At 46.5% G+C, this 21,810-nt stretch overlaps 1 protein-coding gene across 1 annotated transcript; it reads right to left on the bottom strand.

Annotated features, from left to right (window-relative positions):
- Positions 1-30: 30 nt before the first annotated feature.
- Positions 31-21,064, bottom strand: RAC1 (Rac family small GTPase 1). Its single transcript, XM_081255968.1, has 6 exons — positions 20,820-21,064; positions 11,216-11,287; positions 8,307-8,424; positions 2,757-2,819; positions 1,853-2,012; positions 31-1,658 (listed from the first exon to the last, which is right to left on the bottom strand). The coding sequence occupies exons 1-6, from the start codon at positions 20,852-20,854 to the stop codon at positions 1,528-1,530; spliced, it is 579 nt and encodes a 192-aa protein (XP_081112094.1). The 5' UTR covers positions 20,855-21,064; the 3' UTR covers positions 31-1,527.
- Positions 21,065-21,810: the final 746 nt, after the last annotated feature.

Raw genomic sequence — 21,810 nt, 5'->3', positions numbered from 1 at the left:
CCAAGCTCTCAAGAACTCCAGTATTACCAATCATGATTCAAGGATTTATTAAGTCATACATGCAAAACACTGCTAATCGCATTAGCAAAAGATCAATGTAAAAACACTCCACAATTCTGCAACTGTCAATTTAAAAAATTTTGTTCTAGTGGTTGAAAGGTCCAAGCTCGTATTCTTGCCAGTGGGTAAGTTGTACAGAACTTCGTTAGCACGAGCACGGGGTTGACAGAACCTCACAGACCCCAAGGGACATCGTTAGGGCAAGGACAGGAAGCGTGTGCACGCTGCGAGGCAAGAGGCGGTCAGTGTGATTAGTCCAGGTGCAGTGTCGGTGATCTGGCAGGGTTTACAGTTTAAGTATTTTAAAAACTGTAAAGCTGCAACATAGGATTTTTACACCTAGTTACTAGAAAACCAAGGAAAGCGCTTACTAGCTTTGGATAAGGTAACATGAAAACAGGAATGCACTTTTACTAATCTACAAAAAAAAAATTTTCTAATGCATATTCAGAACGATTTTATAATACAAGGAGGCATATTGCTCATTAAGAAGGGGTTCTATAAGAAAAGCACTTACTAATAAGTTAGCAACTATGAGAATGATGAGGTCAAAGATGGATTAAATGCCCAATTTCAGGAGGGATGGGCACGTTTAAGGAAAAGGAAAAGCTTAAGAAAACACTGATAATACCGGCCTTTCTTCATCATCTACTGCATTTGACAGAAATTAACCTTTTAAAACGTTTACCCGTGACACTTTTAATAGTTTAATTATTACGTATACAATGTAGTGTAAATTAATCTCCATATTTTGTTAAAATACTGTCTTCACCCTCTGATCACAAGTGTTCCACACACTCCACCCAGTGCACCCACGGCCAGAGCAGAATGCTTCATCGGAGGGAACACGGGAGTAAAAGCTCTGTTCAAAATCTCACAAAAGCTAATACACTAATTTGTTTTAAAAATCTCACTACGAAATCAAAAAGATTGATCCAAAGAGCTGCTGAGCTGTTACACTCGTTCATTATGACGTACAGTACAGTGTTAGGTAGTGAACGTGGGCTGGTAAGTCAGGATGCATTAAATGGCAACGTTTCAGGAAGGAGGCTGTACTGCTCTTCGCGTCTGAAACTCGTTAGCGAGCGTCTGCATCTCCTGCCTCAGAAGCTAGTCTCTTCCAGACAAAGGTCTTTGAACAGTTTAGTGCTTAGTGTTCTTAGCCCAACAATGCAACTTAGTTCACAAGGTATTTTGGCAACTCTTAATCTGAGCAAGAATAGGGGCTTTGAAAAATAAGGCTTTAAGGAAGCTCGTCATTTTAGGGCTAAACTTTAATAGAATGTGAAAGTTTGAACTCTTACACTTTAAACAAACAAAACCTAGAAATTACTGATTGGTTCAAAACGGTTTTATGGAAAAACTAATCTGTAACAAAAACTTGGCATTGAGTGCGAAGGCTCCACCGTTTGAGCAAAGCGTACAAAGGGTCCTGGGGGACGGGACAGGCGGGAGGGGCCTGGACGTTCACAACAGCAGGCATTTTCTCTTCCTCTTCTTGACGGGGGGCGGGCAGAGAACCGCCCGGATAGCTTCATCAAACACCGTCTTGAGACCTCGCTGCGTGAGCGCCGAGCACTCCAGGTATTTGACGGCACCTGTGGGAAACACAGCCTCACCCTCAGATCAGAACGGGGGCGCCCCCCACCCTGACAGGGCACCGAGGGCCCTGCTCTGCGGGGTCCCGAAAGGCAAGCCAGACCCCGAGCCCACTTCCCCAGGCGGGATTGCAGCCTCCATCACGAAAATAAAAACGTGGGCAAAGCAGACATGACAATGGGGGGTTCCATACCTATCTCCTTGGCCATGGCCAAGCCCTGCGGGTAGGTGATGGGTGTCAGCTTCTTCTCCTTCAGTTTCTCAATCGTGTCTTTATCATCCCTCAGATCAAGTTTCGTCCCCACCAGGATGATAGGAGTGTTGGGACAGTGGTGTCGCACTTCAGGGTACCACTAGGCACCAGCAGAGGAGGCAGTCAGCCTCTCCTTGGGAACCGCCCTCGCCTGAACTGTATCCACACAGGTGCCCAACTGCATCAACCACCCCCCTGGTCACCGCGTCCCCCTGCCTAGCTCACACCCTCCAGAACCACCGACTGGCTGCGGTGTGTGCCTAGCCAGCCTGGAGCCCAGGACTCACGCCCCTACTGACAGCTCTACTTGTCCGTGAGAGAGGAGAGAGGAGGGACGACCCCCACCCCCCCGCCCCCCACCAGCTACTTTGTCTTTGGTAAAACAGGCCAGGTTCTTAGGTCATCTCAAAATCCCGTACATATTCAAGGATGAGACTAAAACCATCTGGACCCAGGTCTCAGCTCTGCTGCCATTACCCCCACCAGACACGTCCCCGATCCCAACTGAAGGGCCTCTCGCCTGTCATTTTCACTACGTTCATGAAAGATGCCAGAGTAGGAAGTATGGTCATTATTTTTATTAGACCGACTCCGAAGTGCTGCATTATTTTAACCAGGAACACGGCACTTCTGTATCAGACCTTGAGACTTTAGAACTCTGCATACTCAAGTCATGTACCCAAAAAACTGATTACTTATGTAAAAAATTACCTAAGTAGTAGAATTACTAAAATCAACTTAAATAACTGAAAGTTTCTATCAGTAAATGGTATTTTATTTTTTAATGTTTCTTCCTGAGAGTGACATTATGTCACAAAATATTTTCCTAAAATATCCCACTTACCTTTGCACGAACATTTTCAAATGACGCAGGACTCACAAGAGAAAAGCAAATCAAGAATACATCCTATAAAAAGAAAACAGGGAGGTGTTTAGAAAACAGTCTTACAGTGAGGAATGCACTTTGCTTCCTGAGTGCTGCTGGGAGGGAAGCATGGGACCAGGGCATACGCCTTCTCCCCGACACCCCTGCAGTGTAGTCAGACACTCCCAGACCAGAACCAGCATGTGAAGCACCAGTTACCAGTGAGAAGGGGAGTGGAGGACGAGATACGCTCTAAGTTACTCGAGGCTACAGAGAGGCATCAAATCTAGACCCCTGGGAGGCCTCTTTTCCATCCTTCCCAACTCCCACTGGGAACTAACTTAATGCTCTGTTACTACACGGGGACAAGAACGAGTGTCAGGTACTATGGCGATATTTCTATAAAACTTGGTTTCAGTCCGTCAAAAGCAGATTCAAATTAAAAACTGTTATCCTCAAATGGTATGCTTTTCATTACGCTCCCATCAGAATCTTAAGTACAAACATTTTTAGATGGTCACTGGGTTCCAATTCAACTGCTTCTTAAAGAACTGCCGTCAGAGTCCCAGGCACAAAGCCGGGTCTCAAGAATTCGCTAAACAGGCACGTCCCTCTGGGAGGGAGGACCATCTGGTATGTAAGTGGCGTCTTGCCAGCTGTCAGCTTCTCAGACCCAAGGAGGGCCTCCGGAAAACTCGCGCCGTATTGTGTAAAAAGTGAAATTTGGGACTTCCCTGGCAGTCCAGTGGTTAGGACTCCACGCTTCCACTGCAGGGGGGGAAAGGTCTGATCCCTGGTCCAGGGAACGAAGATTCCGCATGCCACGAGGCATGGCCAAAAAAGAAAAAGTGAAATTTAAATATTTACCCATGTTAAAAAATGCCTACGAGTTTCTAAAATGCTAGATTTATGAAACACTTTCCTGGAAAAAGGCAATTAGGCTACTCTGTGAAATGCACACAATTCCCAAGTTAACACTTGCGATCATCCAGCTGATATCTTGCACCTGAATCATCCCACACAATAGTTTTTCGTAAATGACACTGGAAATGCAAGCACATGCACAAGCGTGTCCAAGAGTCACCACAGCATCTCGGCACCTGGGCTGATCACAACATCTCAAAGCAGGGGTGGGTTAGCTCACCAGCGCCGCGCAGCCTCGCCCGCCAGGCCCTGCACACCGGACACCAAAGCGGGAGGAAGGAGGGCCCGCAGCGTAGTTAGTCCCGCTCCCGCCAAGCACTCGGGCCACGTGAGCTGCAAGGTAGAGCCTCCGCACTCCTTCCCCAACCAGCCTGGACAGGGGCCCTTTCACGACAGCCCCTCCTGTCCCCTGGGAGGGGGAGGAAAGCAGTTCACACACTGCTCTGATTCAAGCCAGTAGGTAAACTGTCAGGCAAAACCCCAACCTTGAGTGCGTTAAATATAAAACACTCAAGGAACGTGAGGCTCAATAGGAAATCCTAGGAAAACTAAGTGAAACGAGAGAACAGATAAAGCTTGAAACTGAAGTCGATTGAAAGTTTTACATACGGCAATCGGCTTGTCTTTGCCCCTGGAGGGTATATCCTTACCATACGTTTCTCCAACCTAGTAATGCATGAGAACTTTGTTTGAGTTTAGTAAAAAGCGAGAAGAAAAATCAATATAACCAGTTACCTATTCTTCATCTGAATTTTGCCTCAACCCTCCCAAGGGATCTAAAAGCAGATGATGATCTACCGGGTCTATAACGCCAGGTGCTGCTGAATCGCTCCGTCACCCTGTGAAGGTCACAGATGGTGGAGACCGAGGCACGCCTTCAACCCGTGGCGGCACAGGTTCCTTCCCCAGCATGAAGCCCACGGCTTCCGCTCAGCAAGGACGTGTCAGAGCGGTGTCCCACCCTCAGCGAGGGCGTCCATCAGCAACGACACACCTCTCAGAGCTCTCCGGCCAAGTTCTCAGACAGGAGCCCAGCCGGAGCCAACAGGAGACGCGGCCGTCTGCACGGCAGGCCTCTCGGCCGAGACGCCGTCCAGGAAGGCGGCCGGGTGTGAGGGCTGTGACCTCCCAGGAGTGCGGCTCAAATCCAGGGACCCGCTCTACCGAGAGGACGGCGCTGCTCCCGCCCCCCGCGTGCGTGGAGGGCCGCCCGGAAGTGCCCGCACGTCCAGCGTGGATCGCTGTGCTTCCGGTTCACTCCGCTGCTCCAGGAAGAACTGAAGACTTGCTCTTCAGCCACAGAGAACCTGGAATTCTAGAACCAGGAGAACGACAGGCGAGACGACTATTTTAATTTCTTCTCACTCAAGCTTCTCCGACTTACAGCTTAAAGCGAAATGGTGAAGTCTCTCGAACTATCCTGATTTAATCTATGGGCTATTTTTGAAGCCTGGTCCTCCCGAGACCTTGAAGCGATGCCAAAGCTTCACTGTGATACAGGGACTCGTGGGGATCGGCCACGAAGACTCAGCTTCAACATATCCTTTAACCACACCTGTTCTACCCTTTGCATCTTTCAGAACGTCTTTCTGACGGAGAAGAAACAGGCTTCCCGTCCCATGTTAACGTGACACCGTCTGCCTGTTCCTTCCTCTTCCTTCTGCCCCTGGCCCAAACACGGCTCGAAGCAAACGCCTCTCGCGCCTCTGACGACTCACCGCCAAGCGTCCGGCCCCTCCCGCCTCTGCTCTCCGACCTGACCTGACGCCCCAACACGGCGTGCGCGCTGTGCTCCTGTCCTCAGCCCTCCTCACAAGGTCACTCCCGTGTCCTGGGGCGGCGTCATTCCTCCTGAGCTGCTGTCTTGGGTCTCAGGCCCATCTCCCCTTAGGTCTGAAGGCTACCCTCCCTCCGTGGCGGCCTGTCCTCCCCACACCAGACGCCCCTGGGCCTCCACCGACCTCGACTCCTGTGCCGCAGCCCGATCTCCCTCACAGGCCCCAAACTGACAGCAGCCCTTGGCGCCCCTGCCCGCCTGCGCCGTCCGCAGACGGCCCAGCCTCTCCCAGGAGAACGAGGGGGCTGGGCCTCACCGCTCCGAATGATGACCCCGTGCCCACCACCTTTTGGAGAACCAAGTGGAAGCTAATGGTTTAAACAGTTTTAACTCGGCTACACAGAGGATGCCAGGATTAAATGACCACAGGAAACACACGTCTCTTTGTAGGTCACGAAGACCTAGAGAGTGGGGAGATCTTGGTATGAAATCATCCAGCTGGCCCTTCAGGAGCGGGTCAGGGCAGCGTCATGGATGAGCCACAGAAACAGGCCTGCAAACCAGACACCGGGTTTCATTTAATACAAAGTTCAGAGGTTTCTCTTTGCCAAGAAGAAATCCAGGTGCCAGCCTGTCCCTTCCAGGGTCTGCTCCTCCTGGCAGCACAGCATGGCCCGAGGAAGGAGACCCTCCAGGCCCCGCATCTCAGCGCTCGGGGCGGCCCTCGGTAGCCAAGATGACCCTCTCGTCTCCAAAGGAGTCCAGGCAGGCACAGCTTTAACTGCTGGCTGGGTGCCCGCCCCTCTTTGCTCCTAAGCTGGCGAGGGGTGGGTTACACACTGCAGTGCAAGTCCACTGCCTTCCCCAGATGGGATGTGGAAAGTTCAAGTCCTGGCCCCGAAAGGACAACACCCACTTGGATTTCAGGCCTCACACACTACAGCCTGATTCAATGTGTCACTTATCTAGGTGTTCTTCAGCATGCAAAGCGGGGGTCTCGCCAAGTCACCTTGGACTTACTGCGAGCGACCGCCTCAGAGGAAGAAGCCGCACCCTGCCCTGGACCCCACCCTCCCGGACCCCCCGCGTCACAGCAGACGGCTCTCACCTCTCAGGAGTGACACGCCGCCCTCCAGATGTATCCAGTTGGCTGGGGACTCCTACTCTACCACTCAACGCAGATGCCTTTGAAACCTGGACTCAGCAAGCACCCACTGGGGATGGAACGGTTTCCTAAACTATTCTACTGAAAAATACTGAAGAATTCAAACCATTTGGTGACTATGGGCTGATTTTTAATACGTAATCACAGTTAACTTTTACCTGGAGATTAACTGAGAAGCCAGCCAATTCAAGTCTCCCATTTTATGGTTTTGGTCTTTGTTTAGCACTCTTCCCAGAATTTGGCTAAAGGACAATCAACAAAATCTACAGCTCAAAGAAACTGTGCCTGGACTTCCCTGGCAGTCCAGCGGTTAAGACTCCACACTTGCAATGCAGGGGGTGCAAGTTCAACCCCTGGTCGGGAACTAAGATCCCACATGCCGTGGACCAAAAAAAGAAAGAAAGAAACTTGGCAATTCCTCTAGCAGAAAGCAAATGGAAAAGACAATAAGTTTTGCTTGGAAAAAGCCGTATTTCAAAAGCAAAAAAACAAGATTTGGGTAGACTAGAACTAATTACTTCTTTTCACTCACACTCCCGCCCAAAACAAAGTGATAATTAAATCAGTGCAAGGGCGGAGGCCTGTCTTCTCCGGCACGTTTCCCTGACCCCAACCCCTCTGGCTGCCCGGCCCGCGGAGAGCCAGTCCTGCATCTTCCTCTCCTCTGGATGCAGCTCGGAACCGAGGGCTTCCCCACAGCTACCAGCACAGCTACACAAACGCAAGGAGGAGTCCCAACAGCAGCAACAAGCCTGGGGCTGTTCTACGTGCTCTATGCTCTACATCTATACTCATCCAGCCCTGCGAGGAATGGGGCAGGACTAGAGGTGAAGAAACCTGCCCGGTCACAGGGCGAGGAAGGGGAGGCGGAATTTGAACCCGGGGAATTCGCTCAACTGCCTCCGTGCAAACTGCCCTGGCCAGTTAGTCACTAACGCTCCAAAGCTGTTTTAAAAAGCACCTTTAAAACAAAGAACAGACATGTAACAAGAAGCAAATGATACAAGTAAGACAACTGCTTATTGAGAGAAAAGTGGCTTCTGACCATGTGTCCACCAGCTACGGCTCCATATAATTAGCTCTGGTAAAGAGACGAGCTACTAGCTGATAGGCAAGCAAACCCAATCTAACAGTTTTCTGACTGGACACAGTGGACACATTTTTATAAAGCTAAAACCTCAACCTACATTGAGAAGATTTAGGTACTAAAGCTGCAAAAAACGAACATGTATTTTATAGAAAAACAGTATTAAACCTGTAAGATTAGTCACTAACTTGATCTAAAGAAACCTTAATCTTCACTGCTTAATTTGATTCTGTGGTACAAAACTGTCACAAAGCAAACTAATCTAGAAACTAACTGCTCTTAAAACTATTTAGCCAAAACAAAACAATACCTATTTCAGACGGCTGTCCTAAAACTACACGGAGGAATGTAAAACCCACAGTGCCATAGTTAATAACGGTAATGCTCAAAAAATAAAAACAAGCAAAACCCTGGTTTGCATCTAGGCGGATATTCACTATTGAACTAATTTAATGTTATTTGTTATTACTCGATATACCCAAAAGATGGCAATATAAGCAAATCCAGAGGTGATATGAATTAATTAACTAATCAGGAGCTGTAAAGGACAAGCTGAAAATCAGTCGTGCTCCTCACCGTCTGCGGATAGGACAGGGGACGTAATCGGTCGTAATCTTCTTGTCCAGCTGTATCCCACAAGCCCAGATTCACCGGTTTTCCATCCACCATAACATTGGCAGAATAGTTGTCAAAGCTGCGGAACAGAATGAAAATGGTTAGTCTCTAGCCGTGGAGCACAAGGCACAGACCTGGGAGCTGAGTGGTGCCCAGGCTGGGGTCGCAGAGGCAGAAAGCTGAGGAGGCCGAGGCAGGCCCAGCGGTGGCCAGGCCAGCAGGTGCCCAGCCCAGCCTGCAGGTGCGAGGCGAGGCTCCCAAGGGCTGAGAAGCAGAGGGAAAACGGGAACTGGAGCGTAAGGGAAACAAAGGCAGCACTTGAGAAAAACACCCGAGAAACAGGAACAAGCTACTAAATTTAACCAAAACAAGTCGCTGTCAGCAATAAAAACCTGCTTGCCTTTAATGAAGAGAACATTAAGGGTCTTCTCCCCAGGAAGAAATAAAGTATAAAATTAATCCCTCTTTCAAACCCCACGTGTTGACTTTTCCATGTACACGTGTGAGTCATTCTCAGTTAGGAGGCACGCCAGGACGGCTGCACTGGCAGTGTTTCCAGAACACACCCCCCCAAGCTGAGCCTTGGTCATCCACCTTGCGGCCAAAGTGCAGGGTAACGCAAAGCAAACTGGATCTGAGAAGCTACTGTGTAACGCTTTCAAAGTGAGTTCACACAGGTATTTAAATTAATTTGAGGCTGCTACACACAAACTAGTTTAACTACAAGAAGAGGAAGCCTAGAAGGCCTACAGGCTGACAGGGGGAAAATAAGGTTGACATTAAAAAATTACGGCGAGTACCATGGAGTAGCTCATTAAAATCTGGCATCACAAGGTAAACCAGGGCAAGTGCCAAGCAGAATACAACACATCAGCCTTTAAAATAGAATTCCAGAATTAATTTTTGCATACTTAAGACTAAAACTTAGGATCTTACTACACTGTGACAGCAAAGTCATGGTCTGAGTAAGTTCCACTGTGATTTATAAAAGTTAATGACCAAACCAGCTTTCATAAAGAAAAGGTCTCATATGTTGTATTTCTGCTTCAGTGGGAAGATGACAGATTATTCAATAAACGGTACTGGGATTTTTTTTCTTTTCAACCTGTGAAGAAGAATCAGGTTCCTGCCTCATACCATACCAAAAAATAAACTCTAAATGAATGAAAAAGAAAAACTTCAGCTACAAAAATCCTACAGAACATTTTTAATAAGACATTAAACTCAGGGAAAAGGCAGAATGGCATGTTTACATAAAGCAGCAGAGGATGCCATAACAAAGTTCAAAGACAAACGAGAGACAGAGGGGTACATCTTTCTCATACACACAAGTTCCACCAGTAAGAATTTTCAGTGGAAAAACAAGCAAGGGATTTCAAAAGGCAATTCACAGAAGACTAGTATACACGGACAGTAAACATTCAAAAGATTTTAACCTCACCGGTGACCAGAAATGCAAATGAGGAGGTCACTTTTTTCAACTCATGTTAACCACAGTATGTATGAAGAGGGTGTTTCAGTCACAGCTGCTCAAAGTGACAGCTTGTGGGACAGCAACTGTGTAGCATCTATCAAAGTGTAAAGTGTCCGTTCCTTTGCTTTGCCACAATTCCTCTAATTATCTATCACATGTGCACAAAGACACGTGCAATGATGTTTAGCCAGCCCTGTCTGTGCAATGCCAAGTGACCAGTGGTTAAGTCCACTACAGCACTTCAGTCAGTAACAGCTGTTAATGATTTAGCTCTAGCTACATGTGGAGATTAAGAAAGTCCCCACCATAAATTCAGGACAGTGTGACCCCACTTATATTAAAACACACACAGGACACCGAGATGTGCCTGTTGTGTCTGAGGGGGTGAGCACAGTGGGAAGTGAGGCGTTTCCTCTCCAGCAGCACCGCAGCCATGAGGACGGAGCTCCCGGCAGCAGGGCGGTGCGTTACGAGACTCCCTGGTCGCCCCATCATCAGAAGAGCACTTTTCCACCCTGCCCAGTTCTGCTGCCAACAGGGAATAAGCAGCTCAGTAGCTGATTCCGCCCTCCCATCCATCCCCCCACTCTACACCCCACCACGCACACACACCCTGGTTTCAATTCCAAAGCCCAATAACTCAACAGTGACATGTAACCGTTGTGGATTACTCGCCAGAAAAGGCCAGTTAAAACATAATGGAGTATTTTGTTCCAGTTCCTTGACCCTGCACACACACAGCCTAGAAAGCCAAACTTATCTGAAACTCTTATATTATCCAGTCTCTGTACTTCACAGTTGGTTTAACTTTCACTTCCTGAATATCTAAAAAGCAATTAGGAAAGCTGTGTGCTTCATCACTGTGCAGAAACTTTACGTTAGATTATTATTATTTTTTTTTTAAAGACACCAATTGTACTTGAACATTTGTTACTTTTTTTTTTTTTTTTTTGTGGCTGTGTTGGGTCTTCGTTTCTGTGCGAGGGCTTTCTCTAGTTGCGGCAAGCGGGGGCCACTCTTCATCACGGTGCGCGGGCCTCTCACTATCGCAGCCTCTCTTGCTGCAGAGCACAGGCTCCAGATGCGCAGGCTCAGTAGTTGTGGCTCACGGGCCTAGTTGCTCCGCAGCATGTGGGATCCTCCCAGACCAGAGCTCGAATCCATGTTCCCTGCATTAGCAGGCAGATTCTCAACCACTGCGCCACCAGGGAAGCCCCCAGATTAAGTATTTTTTAAAAGTCCAAATACCTTATAATGAGACCTCAGTGATTGAAAGGAAAATTAATCACATCTGTTTGCATAAGGATTAAGAAAGACAGAGCAGAACAAAGGTCAACAGAATCCAAAGCAACACATCACAGACAAGTTAATTTCCAGTTTAACTCAGGATACTTACACAGTGGGGATATACTCTCCAGGAAAGGCATTGGTCGTGTAACTGATCAGGAGGCAAGTTTTACCTACAGCTCTAAGGAGAGAAAAAAATGGTGTAAGTTACTTAGTCAACATGAATGCAGTCTTAGATTTCATTATTGGGTGAAAATAACTTATAGAAAAATCAAGAAGTATACATCAAGTACTTAGCCCTAAACAGTTTCTATAACCTTTTATTTAACACTACACATAGTTTCATCCTGAAATTTAAAGTAAACAAACTAGAACTACTCAGAAAGGCAGAGTCCAGAGGCTTCACACTCTGTTTTGGCTTTAGGTATTAGCACTAGTAGTCAAGAAATACTTGTTAATAAGCACAAGGTTGAACAGGAACAGTATTTTAAATTAATTGATTGATTGATTGATTGACTGATGGCTGTGTTGGGTCTGTTGCTGCGCACGGGCTTTCTCTAGCGGCGAGCGGGGGCTACCCTTCGTTGCAGTGCACCGGCATTTTGGTGATTTCTCTTGTTGCGGAGCACAGGCTCCAGGCGCGTGGGCTTCAGTAGTTGTGGCACACGGGCTCAGTAGCTGTGGCTCACGGGCTCTAGAGCGCAGGCTCAGTAGCTGTGGGGCACGGGCCTAGTTGCTCCGCAGCATGGGGGATCTTCCTGGACCAGGGCTCGAACCCGTGTCCCCTGCATTGGCAGGCGGATTCTTAACCACTGCACCACGAGGGAAGTCCCCGGGAAAAGTATTTTTAAACTGAAAGTCTCTTCTGTGAAGATCTCTAGAAGGCTTTCATCCAAGAATCTGCCAATCTATCCTCAAATTATTTTGATGAATACTAATACGCAAACATAGCTTTCCTCTCCAGCTTCCATTTTGTTGCTAAGTAATATATTTTGCTGCCTCTGAGGGGCAGCTCAAAATCCCACCACCTTCCTAAAGCCTCCCCTCTGGCCATCAGTGACAACTGTTCTCTAAAGAGAGTGCTTAGTCACCAACCACCACACACAACTGCTCCCACTCTAATTCATCTGCATTCACGTGCCACTTGCCACATCCTCACATCCACCAAAAACTTTAAGAGCAGCTAACACATTACGTTCCAGACATATTAATTAATGGCTCAGGGACGCTGGAGTAAACTTCCCAAACAGCTGCAAAGAGGAGAAGTAACAGAGAAGAATGTAGAAATACTCCCGAGACAGGAGGGCCTCCCGCACAACTGGAAGCAGATACAGTGTGCCAGGGCGGTGATGAAAGTCTCCCAACCACTTGAAAATTTTTTCAGGGGGGTGTCACCTAAAAATTAAGACGATCACTGCACCAGTAGCCAACACACGTTCTCCAAATTTTCCAACATTCACAGGGTGGCTTCAGGGGCTTCTCAGAGTCCCTGGCCTCCCAAGGGCTCACCAAATAAATGCTCTTTACACGGGTCCATCTCCCTGTTGTCCTCTGTTGGCTCATCAAGGTCAAGAGATACACTGGAGTTCTGAGTTGTAAGATTTTGTTGTTCAATCTCAACTACTACTATAAATTAGGACTCACAATAAAGAAGTTAAGTGCTTTTCTATTTTCCTTGCACCCTTAGCAAAAACCTCTCAACAAGAGCAGATTACACGCCCAGGCGGTCTTGCCAATACTTGTTGCACTCATAACAGTATTAAGGCTTAACAAAAGCTGGAACTCCCTCACCCCAAAGGCCTCATAGTCAAACATGACATCATCAGGAGCTAGTGTCCAACTCCTAAAGGCTTTCTAAACAGAAATGACTCATCGGCCATACATTTTGTTAAAAGCTTAGAATGTTAAAGAAAAAAAAAAAAAACCAACCTGAATGAGTAGGAGTCTGAGATATCTGAAGTCATTGTCACCGATGTGCGACCCACAGCCAACTCTACCACTTCCTGGCTGGAATTGTTAAGTTTCAACTTCCTTATGCCTCAGTTTTCTCAATTGTAAGATGGATGCAAAACTACCAACTCCATCGCCAAACTATTGTGAGCATTAATGCAATTTCAATCTATACCAACAAATTGGGTGCTATGCCAGAAGTACACTAGGTGCTAAAGATACTGCAATGAACAAGATCTCATGGAACTTACGAAGTTATTAAACTAAAAAATGAAAAGTGCAGTCATTACATAAAATTATAGGTGTGGTTAAGTGTTACTAAAGATGCTCTGGAAATGTACAGCAAAGGGATCTAACCTAGTCTTGGAGGCAGCAATATCACTGAGACTGATGAGGCGAGGGTACACAGCAAGGAGGGACATTCTAGGCAAACACAACAGCACGTGGGGAGACCCAGACTACAAGAAGCCCAGTAAAACCGAAGGATGAAGAAAGAAGGGGTAAGTGGCAAAGGGGAATCTAAAGACGTTGTCCTCTCTTCTCCTTAAGGGCCTGGAACTTGATGCTACTTGGGAAATAACAGAAGATTCTTGTTGCCAAGAAACCATTAGATTTGCATTTTTAGAAGAAGCCTCTGGTGACAGCGTGGAAAGAGGACCAAAGAAGCTGAAACTGGAGGCTGAAAACAAGGAAGCAGCTGCCACTGTGTTCCAGGAACCAGCCCTGGTGGCCTGGACCGTGGAGGGGGTTTCAGGGTGCAGAGAAGTGGGCCACTCCAAGAGCTACCGAGACATGGGGCTGAAGAAGCGTGGCTTGGCCAGGGGCTGGACGTGGTAGCTGAGGAAGAGAGTGGACTCTAAGGCCATGATAAGTGAATCTCTTTCCAAAATTACAAATGTTGCTGTGTAAAAATGTGAATAGTTATTGCCTCTTAATGTCAAAGATGAGAAGCTCTAAAAGTTTTAACTGTTATGTTAAAATATCACAGTTTCACTTCAAGACCCTGTCCTAAGTCTCTCCTATATGTATGAGGAACAAAGCCATCACTATAAATACCACCAACTGTGTTTTAAATGCTCCAAAATTTCTTTTCCTGAAACTCCACCTTCAGCTGAGGCTTCATCTTTTGAAAGGTTTAACTGTAAAGGAGTTCAAGGTACTGGCATCACCTGATACTAAATGAAATTTTATTACCAATCATTTGCTAAAAAGCTGTATTCTATAAGAAAATTAGTAAAGTATAAAATTCTGACTTTTTAAATAAATACATGTCCAACCTTTGATTTAAAAGTTTACTTAATTTTAAAAAACAGATCAAAAGAAAAGGTTATTTACCTCCCATTAGTGTATTTATTCACCGCTTTTAAACACACTCCACAAATAAATGCTAGAGGCCAAAGTCAACATCGGCTCTAGACAAAGTCACAGCTTTTCTCCACAGAAAGAATGGAAGCAGTTATTTGGTCAGTCTTGACTGATGCTGCTGCATAATTTCTGGAAGTTACTACTTGCTTTGGAATTTCCAATTTTATATATTTAACTATTCGGTTCGGTCTCTTTTTAATCTTTGAAAGATGCTGTAACTCTAGAAAGTGAACATGAGTCTACTAGAAGAACATTCACATCAACACATTTTTTTTTAAGAAGTATCTTATTTGTGATAAATAATCGCAACTGTTACTAGTTCTTTTATGGGTTACAAAGTTGACAATGTACATAGAAAATATTTATTTAAGTTTTAAGTGACAGTGAGTCATCACACAACATTTTAATCTAACGGCAATTGAGCACATTTTTTAAACCTATCTATGCTCCTGCTCTATCTTGTAGAAATAATCAAGACCAAAGCCAGTAAATTATGTTCCTACTATGTCCTTTATTTTTCCATCAGGAGAACCTCAAGGGAAACTTTTCCTTAAAAAATTTTCAATAAACTTCAGTGTTACTTCCTGAAACCTATAAACCAAAACTTAAAAGCACATAAAAATCGATAAATCTGGAAACACTGGCAATTTCCTCGTTAAAAAAGTAAGGGATGGGGCTTCCCCGGTGGTACAGTGGCTAAGAATGTGCCTGCCAACGCAGGGGACACGGGTTCGAGCCCCGGTGCAGGAAGATCCCACATGCCACAGAGCAATAAAGCCTGTGAGCCACAACTACTGAGCCCACGTGCCACAACTACTGAAGCCCATGAGCCCAGAGCCCTTGCTCTGCAACGAGAAGCCACTGCAATGAGAAGTCCTCGCACGGCAACGAAGAGTAGCCACCGCTTGCCGCAACCAGAGAAAAGACCGCGCCCACAGCAACGAAGACCCAATGCAGCCAAAAATAAAATAAATAAATTTATTTTTTTAAAAAAGTAAGGGATGGGGCTTCCCTGGTGGCACAGTGGTTGAGTGTCCGCCTGCCGATGCAGGGGACACGGGGTCGTGCCCCGGTCCGGGAAGATCCCACATGCCGCGGAGTGGCTGGGCCCGTGAGCCATGGCCGCTGAGCCTGCGTGTCCGGAGCCTGTGCTCCGCAAGGGGAGAGGCCACAACAGTGAGAGGCCCGCGTACCGCAAAACAAAAAACCCAAAAAACAAAAAACAAAACAAAACAAACAAACAAAAAAAGTAAGGGATGGACTTCCCTGGCAGTCCAGTGGTTAAGATTCTGTGCTTCCACTGCAGGGAGCATGGGTTCGAGCCCTGATGGGGGAACTAATGAGATGCCACACACCACCCAGAGCAGACAAAAAAAAAAAAGAAAGAAAGAAAGAAAAAAGTAAGGGATCCAGGAAACTCAAAAAGAAGAAGATTCTGCATTGCCTTAAAAAAAATAAAAAAGATAAACTGATCTTAGGACAGAAAATCCAGATTTCTCCAATGACTATTGTAAACTAAAATAAGGAGCCTGTATTGCTGTCTAAAATTACCTAGATCTCTTTTCCCCAGTTTTACTGCAGTATATTTTACATACAGCACTATATAAGTTTAAGGCGTTTAACGATGATTCAACTTACATACACCATGAAATGATTACCACAGTAGGTTTAGTGAACATCTATCATCTCTTAAAGGTACAACATTAAAGAAGTAGGAAAAATTTATTTCCTTGTGATGAGAACTCTTAGGATTTATTCTCTTAACTGCTTTCATCTATAACATGCAGCAGTGTTAATTACCTTTATCATGTTGCACATTACATCCCTAGTACTTATTTATAACTGGAATTTTGTTCCTTCTGACTCCCTTCTAATTCCCCCTCCCCTAACCCCTAGAAGTACCTAGGATCTTAAGAACAAATTAATAGAATGTAGTGGAATGTTAATTATAAGTATCAAATATATATTTATACTTATTGCATTAATGGAAGACCCTGAATGAAAGTCCTCAATTTATGCCAAGAAATAGGTTTTGGGGACTTCAGTTATACATTTACTGAAGACACCAGCCCTTCAGTAAATGTATAACTACGCAGAAAGTTCAGAAAATGTATGGATTAATAGAGCAATTTAGTGCTACAAAAACACAAAACCCTAACTGAAATTCTGATGTTCTGCCACCAACAGGGGACATTCCAACCAACTTAGAGAAAGCCAGTCATTATCACCATTGGAGGCTTCAAAAAGTTCAGATTCTCAACACTTAAGTTACTAAAACACTCAAGGCTGAAGATGCCACCTACGATAGAGTTCAAATCTGAAGCAGCCGTTACTCCAGACTCGTTCTACAACCACCAAGCCTAACCCTGGGGTAGCTGATTATATGGGTCAGCTAAAGATGCAGAGTTCAAAGCCAAGAATTTCTATCTAACTGTGTGTCACCCCCATTCTCCTTCCAAAATCAACTTCTGTATCAAATCCTCTTAAACTACTTCCCCCAAATGGGAACATGTTCCCATGTGATAAAGCAAATAGAGCAAACTCTTGATTACAGAATCTAAGTGGTGGGTATATGAGTGTTCACTGCACAATTCTTCCAACTTTCCCATTTTTGACATTTTTCACATTAAGATGCTGGAAGAAAAAATTCCGTCTGGTGACATGTGGTAACTGCCCTGGTAGCAGGATCCCTGGTAAAACATCTCCTTTCTAGGAAGACTACAATTCTAAGTTAGAGCTACCTGATGATGCAGAGGTGAAAAAGTAGGAAGTACAAAGACATTAACTGACTAAAGCAAAAGACAGTTATAAAAGGGTGGCTTTAAGGTTTCTAAAAATGGACTCCTGATACTCCTTCACTGAACCCAACCCCAAACTTTTAGCTGGAATTATCACCTGAAATTAAAACAACAACAAAAAACACATTACAAAGAATTTTACCAACCAAGATCAGATTCAAATACTAAACATAAATTTAGAAGGCAATGCAGAAACTTAAACTCATGGATCACGCCATTACTGCTTGTTCCATGGAAGCAGGCAGGAACTGGTGTACATTCCTATCAAGATGACATCATGGAAGGCATTTATCATGCTCAACTAAAAAAATTCCTGGACAGCAATGTCTAAATCAGACACTGGGCCGGAGAGACCACTAACGCCACCTGGAGTGAAATGGGGGGCGGGGGCTCAAGTCACTCACCCCCAGCCTCCCAGTCAAGCAAAGCCAAAACAACGCACGATTAAAAGTGGCTGTTCAGGACCTCCCTGGAGGTCCAGTGGTTAGGACTCTGCGCTTCCACTGCAGAGGGCATGGGTTCGATCCCTGGTTGGGGAAGTTCCACATGCCGCACAGTGCAGCCAAAAATTTAAAATGTGGCTGATCATAAATGTGAGATGCTGTCTTACCTAAGTAAAGCTGAGAGAAAATCGTGGGGCAGAGGTTCCCCAAATTAAAGTGACAAACCCCATGTTCAGGAAGGACTAACAGAATCAGGATCAACAGAAGGATTAACACAAAAAGCATCAAAACTTACCTCACATTTTATACTCAGTGCCAACTGAATTGGTGTATAGAAAATAATCCATTAGAAGAATAGGCTTGGGGACTTCCCTGGTGGCGCAGTGGTTAAGAATCCGCCTGCCAATGCAGGGGACACGGGTTCCAACCCTGGTCCGGGAAGATCCTGCATACCTCGGAGCAGCTAAGCCCGTGCGCCACAACTACTGAGCCCGCACTCCAGAGCCCATGAGCCACAACTACTGAGCCCACGTGCTGCAACTACTGAAGTCCGCGCGCCTAGAGCCCGTGCTCTGCAACGAGAAGCCACCGCAACGAGAAACCCACGCACCGCAACGAAGAGTAGCCCCCGCGCGCTAAACTAGAGAAAGCCCGCGCATGGCAACGAAGACCCAATGCAGCCAAAAATTAATTAATTAATTAACAAAAAACAATGTCAGAGGCAGAAGCTAAGTTCTAAAAGAAAAAGAAGAATATAGGCTAATTGGTGCTAATTATGATACAGTTACGACAGAGCCTTTAACCAGAATTCCCAAGAATATTTTTAAAATAAGGAAGCCTCCAATTTGTGGAACCTCAACCAGTTTGCCTTCCCTGCTTAAACTGCCCCTAACTGCCTGAAATTCCACAACATTAAGCAACATTCAGGCCACAAAATTTAGACCCGCACTTACAGCTGTAACAATTTTTTAACAAAACATTCCCATCAGGAATATAGTTTATTCAGATAAAACCAGGAAAATATTTTTGATGGAAAAAGTATATATCTAGATTTTTCACTTAAGCCATATCTGCTACATGTTAGCCCTGATTTAAAGTAATACGGATCAATTTTTTTCGTAAAGGTACATTTCACTTCTAATGTCAACATCAATGTCAAATACAGTATTAAAAAACGGACAGAAAACTCTAGGTCACCGTGTTTTATGCCTAACACTCCTTCCACAGAGCCTAGCAGTGCCTCAGAGTAATAGAAACAGCAATAATAATAAAAATACTGGCAGCTGGCACTCACTAAGCACTCAGTAGGGGCCAGGCACCTGTGAGGCACTTAATATCCAGCATCTTGTTTAATCCTCACAATTTCCCCTTGAGGCACCTCTCTTGGGGGATGAGTGATAGGCTCAGGGTTTCCCCATAAGTGGTGAGGTGGGGATATGAAGGAAGGATCCAGATCCCACAGTAGGCATTCAACAAGTATTTGACTAGATAAACAAGCCAAGGCAAACAGTAGAGGTCCATAGTCTGTAAGTATAATTAAGTAAACTGAATATGTCTTCTGTGCTTATGTTTTTAAATTTTTCAAATAAGAATATTACATTCTAGGATTAGGTAATGGATTATCAGCAATATGACTTAAAAAAAAACTAGTATGTATTACTGATTCCGCATTCCTATTTTTTAAAGGAAGTTCAGATAATTTAAAATGTTCCTATGACAGTGACATATGCTCAGTTAATTCAGTAGCAAAAGGATCAAAACTTCATTTAAATGAATTTAGTGATTTCACTGTTAAATCAATTAACTGAACATTTTCCCCCAAATTAAAGCTTTCTTTTAAAGAGTTAAAAAAACACAAAACTACTATACATATTCCTAAATAGAAACTTACAATTTTTAATTATATACAGAACTATGAAGTGTTAATAATGTTTCACATTTATGAGCCTGACAAATCATACAGAGGGCATCTTTTTAAAAAAATCAGTTGTCTGATTGTCCTTCAGGGATCTGAATTAGTTATAGAAACAAGTCAAATGTCTAATTTACAATGATCTAAAGAAACCGAGAACTCATAAATTCACCGAGAGGCATAAAAGCAAACCAGCCCTTATAACAAGTTTAGGGTACAGGGATGCCAGAACTCTTCGTTCGACTTTACAAGACTCCAAATAGGTACCAGTTGCATTCTGACTTTGCTGCAACTGGTAGTAATTCTTGGAGCTTCCTTGTTAACGCTCATGTACTCGAACCATGCTGAGACGCACGATTTTCCTCGGATTACACTGAGATTCTTGTTTCCAGGGAAGGAAAAAACTGCCTAAGACAAGTCTTCCTTTAGGGCCGGGAACCACCACAGACAGTAGTGAAAAGAACTGTTTTGAGTCACAGGGCGGCCCGACTCAGGAAGGCTGTTCTGCTACATCCCAAACCTAACGCATGAGGCGAAGGTCAGCTTTTGCTTCTTCTTTTCTTTTCTTTCTTTCCTTTTTTTTTTTTTAATGTATGACCACACCACGTTCCGAGAAAGGAACCGTCTTAATTAAGCACACCCAGCTCCTCGCAGCTAGAAATCCTAAAAGTTTCCCCACCTTAATAGCAAACAGAGAGTCCCTTAAAAAATCAGAAAAGTGGCTTAAGTACAAGCGGAAGGCACCCCCTGGCGAATCAGTTTAGGATCCACCCCCAACAAGCCCGTGCACATATTCCTCCCTTACGACCGAGCTGGGAGCGCCGGGACCCACGAAAGGTCTCAATGAAACTCGAGAGGTTAATGGGAAAATCAAGAGGGGGTCCTTTTTTAAGAAAGGCAACTCCCTAAACCCACCCAAACTACAGGCAAACGAGGGAGGGTGGCGGCCCGGGGCGAGTTCTGCCGAGCGGTCAGCGGGCCGGGGAGAAAGCGGGAGGGTGGAGTTCACTTTCCCTCCGGCCGCCGATCCTCCCCCCCACCACACACACACCCCAAAAAAAAAAGCCGGAACCAGGCCCGCGTCGCCCGGTCCCGGAGAGGGTGGCGGCCCACGCCCCCCGCCCCGCGCCCCCCGCCCGGGAGAGGCCCGGCCAGGCCCCACGCCAGCCCGCGGCGCCCGCCCGCCCGCCAGGCCCCTAGCCCCGGCCCCCGACCCCCGACCCCCGCGCCGGCCCGCGCACTCACCCGTCTCCCACCACCACACACTTGATGGCCTGCATCTGGGCCGCTCTCTGGGCCGCGGCGGCGGCGGCCGGGCGCTGAGGCGAGGAGCGGAGAGCTCGGGGCGCGGCGGGCGGGCGGGCGCGCGGCTGTGGGCGGCGGGGCGCGGGGTGCCGGGGCCGCTGTCCACGCCGCCTTGCCCTCCGCCGATGGGAAGCCGGAGCCCAGAAGCAGCCACCACCCAAAGCTGGGGAAAACTGCAGAGAAACAGGAAATGGCCGCTCCACTCACATCCGGCCTCCCCTCCCCCGCCCCGGCGCCTCCGCTCCCAGGCTCCGGGGCGGGGCCGCTCCCGCCCGCGCGGCTCCCGGTGTTTCTCTAGGCTTCGGGGACGCTCGGGAACGCTCGGGAGCGCTCGGGAGCGCTCGGGAGCGCTCGGCTCCGGACTCCGGGAGCCGGGCGCGGGGCGGGCCGCCAGCCATCTTTGTGCGATTCGGCCGCGGTACTGGCCCCGCCCCGCCCGTCCAGGTAGGCCCCGAGGGGCGCCCCGGCTTCCAGGAGCCGGCTCCCCGAGCCCGCGACCAACTCCTGTTGGAGGCCGCCCAAGGGGTGGACATCTGTTTTTTGTGATCCCCATAACTTAGGTGATGACAAGGCCCTTCTAGAAAATTCGCAACCTAGAACTATAAAGAAAAGACCATACACGGTACCATTAATCAGAGATAACTAATGTTCATTCAGCCAAAAATAGGTTGAACTTTCCTTTTCATATGAATTTTCTAGTTATTCTTAATTTTTTTAAAATTAATTTATTTTTGGCTGCGTTGGGTCTTCGTTGCTGCATGCAGGTTTTCTCTAGTTGGGGCGAGCGGGGGCTACTCTTCGTTGCCGTGCGCTGGCTTCTCATTGCGGTGGCTTCTCTTGTTGTGGAGCACGGGCTCTAAGCACGCGGGCTTCGGTAGTTGTGGCTTGCCAGCTCTAGAGTACAGGCTCAGTAGTTGTGGCTTGTGGGCTC

The sequence above is a fragment of the Mesoplodon bidens genome, assembly GCF_964165515.1.
Source record: "Mesoplodon bidens genome assembly, chromosome: 15".
In the NCBI taxonomy this organism is placed as follows: Eukaryota; Metazoa; Chordata; class Mammalia; order Artiodactyla; family Ziphiidae; genus Mesoplodon; species Mesoplodon bidens.
This window is presented reverse-complemented; position numbering and strand designations above follow the sequence as displayed.

Coding starts and splice junctions, on each gene's coding strand:
- RAC1 (XM_081255968.1), bottom strand. CDS start 20,854: ATGCAGGCCATCAAGTGTGTGGTGGTGGGAGACGG. Junction 11,288..20,819: donor TGTGTGGTGGTGGGAGACGG/GTGAGTGCGCGG, acceptor TTCTCTCCTTAG/AGCTGTAGGTAAAACTTGCC. Junction 8,425..11,215: donor GGAGAGTATATCCCCACTGT/GTAAGTATCCTG, acceptor TCTGTTCCGCAG/CTTTGACAACTATTCTGCCA.